This window comes from Sinocyclocheilus anshuiensis, unplaced genomic scaffold, assembly GCF_001515605.1.
Source record: "Sinocyclocheilus anshuiensis isolate Anshui unplaced genomic scaffold, SAMN03320099.WGS_v1.1 scaffold631, whole genome shotgun sequence".
Lineage (NCBI taxonomy): Eukaryota > Metazoa > Chordata > Actinopteri > Cypriniformes > Cyprinidae > Sinocyclocheilus > Sinocyclocheilus anshuiensis.
Genome location: NW_015548268.1, coordinates 1,359,974 through 1,369,035, shown reverse-complemented (window position 1 = coordinate 1,369,035; position 9,062 = coordinate 1,359,974). Strand labels below are relative to the sequence as shown.

At 39.0% G+C, this 9,062-nt stretch overlaps 1 protein-coding gene across 1 annotated transcript in view; it reads left to right on the top strand.

Moving 5' to 3' along the window:
* The window catches only part of reck (reversion-inducing-cysteine-rich protein with kazal motifs), a 48,725-nt gene that overhangs the window by 11,162 nt on the left and 28,501 nt on the right, over window positions 1–9,062 (top strand). Inside the window, exon 2 of the mRNA XM_016443254.1 lies at window positions 7,160–7,221. Within this exon, the coding sequence (XP_016298740.1) occupies window positions 7,160–7,221 (62 nt within the window). The remainder of the gene's footprint in view (window positions 1–7,159; window positions 7,222–9,062) is intronic.

Sequence of the window (9,062 nt, the reverse complement as noted above, 5' to 3'; positions counted from 1 at the left end):
GAGTGTGAGAGTGAGAGTGTGAGTGTGAGTGTGAGAGTGAGTGTGAGAGTGAGTGTGAGAGAGTGTGAGTGAGTGTGAGAGAGTGTGAGAGTGAGTGAAAGTGTGAGTGAGTGTGAGTGAGAGTGAGAGTGTGAGAGAGTGAGAGTGAGTGTGAGTGTGAGAGAGAGAGAGAGAGAGAGAGAGAGAGAGATCTCCATTGTGGGGACCAAATATTCACACAAGGAGTGAAACCTGAATTTTTGACATTTTTGGGACTTACACTTATGGCCCATAGTCAGGCTGAATGTGGCTAAATGTGCCGATTCTGTGAGTGTGAGTGTGAGAGAGAGTGAGAGTGAGTGTGAGTGTGAGAGAGAGTGAGTGTGAGTGTGAGTGTGAGTGTGAGTGAGTGAGTGTGAGTGAGTGTGAGTGTGAGTGTGAGTGAGAGTGAGTGAGAGTGAGAGTGAGTGTGAGCGTGAGTGTGAGTGAGAGTGAGTGTGAGTGAGAGTGAGAGTGTGAGAGAGTGAGAGTGAGTGTGAGTGTGAGAGAGAGTGAGAGTGAGAGTGTGAGCCACTAATATGCCACAGGATATTTTCATTTTTGGCTCGGTGACAAATAAGAGTGCCCAGGACGCAATATCTTCAAAATCTGGTTTACAGAACATGTGCCAAGAAATCTGCTCTTTGTCATTTAAGTTGGGTTCATATGGTTTTGCTAAACTTTTTATATTTAATGTAGTGTAGCTTTTTAAAGTAAAAATAAATGTTTTTACTTAATCATTATTTTAAAGAAAATGGCTTTAAAATCTCAAGTAAAAATTTGAATAAAAAGTTATTGGGATAATAAAATATTATTACAGTTTAAAACAGCTGTTTTCTATGTGAATATCTGTTAAACTGTAATGTATTTCTGTGATGCGCAGCTGTATTTCCAGCATCATTACTCCAGTCTTCAGTGTCACATGATCTTCAGAAATCATTCTAATATGCTGATTTGCTGCTCAACAAACATTTCTGATTATTATCAATGTTGAAAACAGTCGTGCTGCACAATATTTCTGTGGAAACTGTGATACATTTTATTTTTCAGGATTCACAGATGAACAGAAAGTTCAAAAGAACAGCATTTATTTGAAATAGTGGTCGGCTGATACACAATTCTTTACACTTGCACGAGGGAAAGCAATCACATTAACACCTCCTTTGGTTCGATCGCACAGAAGAGTGTGAAGCCCTGGATGAAGTCTTGCGTGTCCCTGTTAGACGCTCTGCTGGAGGCTGTGTATCTCAGTGTGAGTGTGCTGTGCTGGAGTCAGCTGTCCGCTGCTCTATTGTGTCTCTCGGAGCCGCGCTGTGTGACGGAGCATGCTTCTTTACAGCGTGACAGGATTAGCACCGCCTCGCACCGCCTCTGTCACTCAGGCTTTTGTTGGTTCAGCTCATTGTTGGTTTTTCCAGCTTGTCCAGGACTCTCCTCCAGCAGACCTTCTGCTCCTGCTTTCAGTCAGTGTGATGCAGATTTGGGCTCAGGTCTGGTGGTGTGTGACTTCATCTGAGTGTAACAAGGCATTGTTGAAGTCACTGCATAACAGACTCATGCTGAAGTGAGAATGGCATCGAGCGTATGCTGGGCTTCCATTGATGCTTACTATAGTCGAGCACCGTAACGCTCCTGTTGACCTTAACAGAGTGATTCTTTCACCTCAAAACTTTGTTTTTCTTTTAGAAGGAAGGAAGGCTCCTCTAAGGCCTCACTTCTGCTCAGAAAGCCCTCTCTGAGGATCTGAGGATGATCAGTGGCTCTTTAACTGCGATTCACACTTTACTTTTTTATTTTTTGCTTGCTTTACAAGTAGACCTCTACGGAGGCTTGTTTCCACCACTGGATAAAAAAATAAAATAAAATGGGTAATCGTGACTATTTCACAATTCTAACATTTTATTTCACAATTGTGAATATGTCTGAGAATTGTGCAATTCTGAGAAGAAACGTTAGAATCGTGAGATAAAACGTTGCAATTACCTTCTTTAACATATTTTTTATTCTGTGGTGGAAACAAAAATAAAGAAATAAAAAACAGATAAAACATAATCGCAATATGTAAACTTAGAATTTGGAGAGAAAAAAATCAGAGTTGTGATAAATGAACTCAGAACTGTTTATATCTCTTTTTTTTTCCTCACCATAGAATAAAAGTCAGAATTGCATATTTATATCTCTCAATTCTGAGTTTATATTCTGCAATTCTGCCTTTGATATAAACTTAGAATTGCAAGGAAAAAAAGTCAGAATTCTGAGTTCATATCTTGCAATTCTGTTGGGTTTATTTTCACCACAAAAAAAAAGAGAGAGAATTGCATGTTTATATCTCTCACTTCTGATTTCTGAATTGCAAGAATAACAGTCAGAATTGTGAGATACGGTCTCAATCACTTTTCTATAATTTTCTCCCGTGGTGTAAACAAGCTTCTGTAGATGTCAGTACGTCTGCTGGTTGATCAGATATGCAGTTTGTGCGGTCTGAACACAGTCTGACGCTGCGCTCGTCTCATTAGCAGCCCGTAGGCCTGTGTGCAGCTGTCATTGCTCATTAAAGCTCTCGCCGCAAGAAAGACTTCGCTTCGCTGCACAATTGATCCTCCCCTTGTATAATGTAAACCTCTGTGCTACTCAACTCAATGAGCGCCAGACATGATATTTGCTTTCTGCTGCCCTTTAGTTTTCCTCCATAGAGACACACTCAGCACTCCAGCAGTGGCCATGGCTTTTATCAGTTTCCTCAGAAGCGGTCATTTGTTTGGTCTGAGCTGAATGTCTGAGGTAGGCTTCAGATCATATAAACTGTAATGTCAAGTGGTGTAACTCAAAGCTCAAAAACGTAATGATATATGAATTTATAATGATATTTGAAAAAAATAAAAATTATCTTGAAAATGATATTTAAACCTGTTTTGAAAACATTGATTAAGATGTGTACACGCATGTTCAAGGTGTAAGGAAAATAAACTAAAGAGTCAATAAACTGAATTTTTTCTTAATGCTATAAAAGTTTTTGAAACAATACAAAACCAGCATAACCCAACGAGTCAACTAAACCGCAATCTAAATTGTAGGAACACAACAGAAATTCTGTTTTCACACAAGACTATATTGTCGTAATGGATATTACTGTCATAATGTGGTGAAGAGGTATGATATTCATTGACCATTTGCTAGAATCTCATCATATAACCAGTCTTATTCTGGTTAATCAGCGTTTCAGAAAATAATGGCACAGCTTCCAGAACAGCCGCTGAATCAGATCCCTCTAATAAGAGCTCTGCTGGTGTCTTTCCCCTGTGATTGTTGAAGGGCACAGACGGTCTGTGAAGGATTCAAGTGGCTTGTTTTCCGTGCTGGAGCAGGGAGTGGATAGAAGTGACAGTCCTCAGTGTTTGGCAAAGTTACTTTTAAAAGTAATGCATTACAATATTGTGTAATTGCGATGGTTTTTATGGAAAGTAGTGCATAACGTTACTTTTGCGTTAATTTTTAGTTTTTTAATAACACCCAAAAGTTATGTTTTTGGCGAATGTAGAGGCCCTTCCACACCAGACGTGAAATGAATAAGCCTCTGCACTCACTCCTGATTTCTCTCAACACAGAGACAGGACAGATCTCAGTGAATAAATGGGAAAACAAAGTAACTTGCATTATTTATTTTAAAGAGTCTTTCAGATATTTTGTTGCAAATTTAAAAGTAATGCATTACTTTACTAGTTACTTGAAAAGTAATCTGATTACATATCTTGCATATGCTTGTACTGTGTTACAACACCGGCGGTCCTTTAAACATCCTTTTCTGTCCTGGTTTCTGTACTGAAAAAGTCAAACGTGCATCTGCTTTTTCTCTACTGTGAAACCCATAAGTCATTAAACAACGCTATTTTATGGCCTAACAGAGTCGAACAGGATTGGCTGCCCCAGTCGACGGTCAATAAAGTGGTTCGGTCAAGGTCTATATTTTATCAGTTGTGTTTCTAGCACCATGCGCTGCAGGACTGGTTAGCAGCAGGTTAGCGTAGGGTTTATCCGCTCCAGTTGTGTCTGTAGGCGCTCTAACCGAGGCTTTGAACTTTGATGGGATCCTCATGGGTGTCTTTGGAAGCGGTTCAGGATCCAGGGTCTCAGGGCCACCTCGTGTTCTCGTCTGCTTCTCATTGCTGTTTGATCACCTTCGTCAAAGGGCCTCCCTTTCAAGTGCTCTTCAGTTCGTGCCAGAGATCCCGGCGTCTCTGGACATCAAACACCCTTTGCACGAGGGTCCGGGGCAGCTTTACCCGTTCTCCCTCACTCCCCGGGGAGCCTGGGAAGCGGTCGGGTGAGTACACAGTGCTGCTGGGCGGCTGGATGGGTCGGTCTGGAGGCTGAAGTGGATGTTCTGGAGCGTTGAAGAAGGGAGAGACGGTGAGGGGAAGATGGGTTGGAAGAGGGGAATTCCTTTGATGTGGCTTGTGGGTGGCATTATTGCTATTCCTCAGAAAAACAGGGAAACAGTAGCAGCGGAGCTCAAAATACTAGCACATGTTATGATGCTAGCCTAGTCTAATGCTGGAGATGGATCTGGCTCCCAGGGACCCGAGCTTGGCTAAATGGTCAATGATATGATTTGTCCTATATATATATATATATATAAAAAATTCAATTCATGCATACATTGACTGACTTGAAAACACTGCTTCAATCATAAGCATGTGTTAAACTCAGTAATTAAAATTCATTTTTAAATATTTTTAGGGGCCCTTAAAGTCAAAGCCTGGTTTTATAATTAAGAAAAATGAGTTAAAAGAATTCATTACTCAGAAGAAAAAACCTTATGCATGATCTTTTATTATTGGTATTATTTTTATCATTATCATTATTATTTATAATAATTCATAAGCAGTGAAGCTTGGTGAGCACTGAAGATAGCAATGTCCTGAAATGTCTGCTTGTGCTTGTCTAGCTTTTGAATCACCTGCATCTTGCACTCTTTTGCACTATGCAGTTTATATAATAAAACATGCATTTATTTATTTTTTGCTAGACTCTTTTAGTCTGGGTTGAATTCAGTGTGCGGTCCGCAATGTTTTTTTTTTTTCCATTTCATTTCATGTTCATTTGTAGCTTTACATTTTTATTAAAATTGTTAATAATAATAATATTTATATAATATATTATATTATTATATATAATAATAAAATATATTGAAATTCTTTGTTAATAATAATAATAATAATAATAATATATTTTTATATTTTAAATTACCATTATTATTATTATTAAGAGATAAATATTAGATAATTTGATCTTTTTATGATAAGGCGGTGTTAGTTCAGGTTGTAAAAATTCATGAGGTAAAAAAAAAAAAAAGGATATTGTCCAATTAATAATTCATGATTTTTGTAAAAAAAAAAATTCACATCAGTCCGGCCTGTTCTGTCTCCTTTCCTTTTCTTCTTTAAAATATATCCCTCCCAACACAATCCATTACCATTTTCAACCTCAGCAGATTCAAAAGCTCCATCGTCATCCATGTTGGAATAACAGAAGTGTAAATGTTCCTGTCTAATGGACTTTCAAGCGCGTAAAACAGCTTTTAAATGAACCTTTGCACTGCTTTGGTTTTATAGCAGCACGCGTAGCTCTGTTCGGCTGTGGCTAGCTTGAGCAGGCCTTGCTTTTACTCACACTGTGAGCGTATGTTTATCACCGCTTTAAAACTTCGTCACGAATGCCGTGGAAGCCTTCAAAGAGGCGACTGCTTTCATTTAGTGGCTTTACTTCAGAGACAATGGAGGTCAATTCCTCAACCTCAGAACAACAACAGTGGCAGATTTACTGCACATCCAACACATTAAAAACCAGCGGCGGCGTCTCGATAAACTAGCACTTCACCGCCGGGATGAAAGGAAAGACTGCTGTGTCTCACTTCAGCCGCGTCTGCTCATTTAAAACCAGACGCTCTGAGACAGAAAGATCATCCAGAAACCTCCTCAAACTCACTACAGCCAGCGAAGAAGAGCACTTAGCAGTGCACACGTCTGAGTCACGAGCGCTGAGATGCAGAAGAAACAGATCAAATCACGCTGATGAAAGGAACGGGTCTGGATGAGACGCAAATGGAGGATGGCTGAGATGAAAGCGCTTCATTTTGATAATGACGACTTTTTCCGGAGGAGCATAAACAGATGAGAATATGTTCTTCTAAAGTTTTCAAAGCCTTGTGATGATTATCAGCAAACAGTCGCTGAAGCACAGGAGCTTCTCCACCGCTCTCAGAAAGCTTGAAGTCACAGTTCTGTCGTCTCCTCTCAGTCTGCTCACATTCTCACATGCGTTCAGTTCATAGCTGGCTGTGGGGTTTTGCTGCTTGATATCTCTCAGACTCCGCTGTCTGATGCTCAGGGCAGCATTAATGTAGCTTTGCAGTGGTTTGTCACAAAAAAGGCGTTTTCTAGCAACCAAATGTAAGTGTCTTCTGCTCATCAAGACTGCATTTATTTGAGCAAAATTACAGTTTAAAACATCTGTGTTCTATGTGAATCTCTGTTAAAATGTAATGTATTTCTGTGATCAAAGCTGTATTTTCAGCATCATTACTCCAGTCTTCAGTGTCACATTCAAAGCAGCCAAAGTTCCCAGACCTTCTGCTGTCAGTCTGAAGCTCTGTCCATGTGAGACTAGGACGCTTCTTATATAAACCATAAGAAAAACATCAGCAGAAAAACAAAAAAGGTCCTTGTGATTTCTGCCAGAACATTATCCGTTTCCTGCTACATTAAAACAGAAAACAGTGGGTAAAACACCTGTGAAAAATCTTCATATGAAGACGATACATTGTAGTGTGTTTTTACACTTTTCTTGGAGTGTAGCATTGATGTTGATTAAAACTCCCTCAGTGTTTTTGTATTAAATGTAAGCACTAATGAGCGGTGCGCTGACCCTCACATGCACCAGAGCTTCAGGAAGGCCATATATAGAAATCCCATGATGATTAACTGCCAACTGCCCATTTCAAGATGCTTAGTCTCACTATTTATGGCCGAACACAAAGTGCCGGCGAGTGCATTCTCCGTCAGTGGGGCTTACAGTGAAATATGGAGGGAGTAGCCTGGATCAGAAGGACTGAACTCTCTCTCTCTCTCTCTCTGTTTTCTAGATCCGTCCTGCTGCCATCATGCTGCAGAGCTCTTTCCTCAGTGTAGAGGAGCCTGTGAACAGGTAACAGCATTCACACACACACACACAACACTGACACTGAGGAACACAGCTTGTTCTCGAATTAAAGCATTAGAATCTCTGCACTGCTTGAGAATCTCTGAGCTGATTGCAGGACTGACGATCAATAAAACATTGTCATTTAATCCGATACTCTATCAAAACGGTTTAGTTTCAGTGTTTGTTTCCAAAGACTTTTAGTTTGTATTTCCCTGTTTTGCTGAGTTGTACTTCCTGTTCCCTTTATTCTAGTCACTAGTTTGTTTTCATAGTAACTAATTATGTTGTTCACTTGTTTAGTTCTCATTAGTCTGTGTATGTATGAGAACTAAACGAGACACGGGTGAACAACACGATCAGTTAAAGGGGTCATGATGCGATTTCAATTTTTCCTTTCTCTTTGGAGTGTTACAAGCTCTTGGTGCATAAAGAAGATCTGTAAAGTTGCAAAGACTAAAGCCTCAAATCCAAAGAGATATTCTTTATAAAAGTTAAGAGTCAGCCACACCTACCTAAAACGGCTCGTTCTAACACGCCCCCACATATCTACCTCACTATGTGGGAAGATTTGCATAACGCCGCCCAAATGTTCACGCAAAGAAAGAAGGCGTAACTTTTATTCTCGCTGTAGTGTTGTTGCTGCCTCCGTCATGTCGTGAAGACGCTGTGTGTTTCGTTGTGAAAGCAACGCAACTCGTAAAAGACAGTATAAGTCATTATTATCCGTAATTATGTCCCCACTGGATGCAACAAATGCCTCGTTTATAATGGGTTTTAATGTTTTTGTCTCGTAGCTCTGGCCGGACACGGCATCATCACAGTATGGTGAGGGGCGTAACATTTCCGTCACACGCTTGAGGTATTCGGCCAATCACAACGCACTGGATAGCTGGCCAATCACAGCACACCTCGCTTTTCAGACCGATGAGCTTTGTAAAAATCGCCGCGTTTCAGAAAGGCGGGGCATAGAGGAGAAACAATAATGTACCGTATGTGGAAAATAATGTTTTTTTTTAACCTTAAACCGCATAAACATTTCATTACACCAAATACACAAAATAATGTTCTTTTTAGCAACATCATATGACCCCTTTTAACAAGGAAAAAAACAAGTAGAACAAAGGAAACAGGAACTAAGGAAAACAAGGAAATACAAACTAAAAGTCTTTGGAAACGAACACTCAAACGTTACAATTACATGATATACTACTTAACTAATTCATTCAATTAATTTGCGGATATTCACACCCAAATGAAGACAATTCAAAGACAATAAAACTTACAGATGAATAAAGCATTTCATATACATTACAAAATATGTCATTTAGAAGTCAGAAATAATTCCTTATTACAGAAGTTTATTTTTAGTGCATCATTTTAATTTTTATTCTCAATTGCTAATTGTTAACTGTTTGTAAATGAATGGTTATTCTTCATTATTTTTTATTCTTAAATGATTGTGTTACCAGCTCTAGATAATGACATGGAAAAGATCTAAAATGAATAAATTAGTATACTATTATTCATCTGTCCATCGGTTTTCCCAGGTTTGGAATTTATGGCTTTTAGACATATTCAAAGTTTGTTTTGTTTTTGTTTGTTTTTTTAAACATCTGTGTATATATATATATATATATATATATATGGATCCCTTACAAAAGCTTTGGCGCTGATGTGATACAGTGATGATATCAGACGGTAATACATGATACTGAGCAATATTATTCATATAACATTGTATGACAAGGTCAAGGTCCAAAAACATGATATAACTGTATTATTATTTGAAATTGAAAGAAGAGCCATATATTTTGGCAGCATAGCAGACGACAAAACCAGCAGGA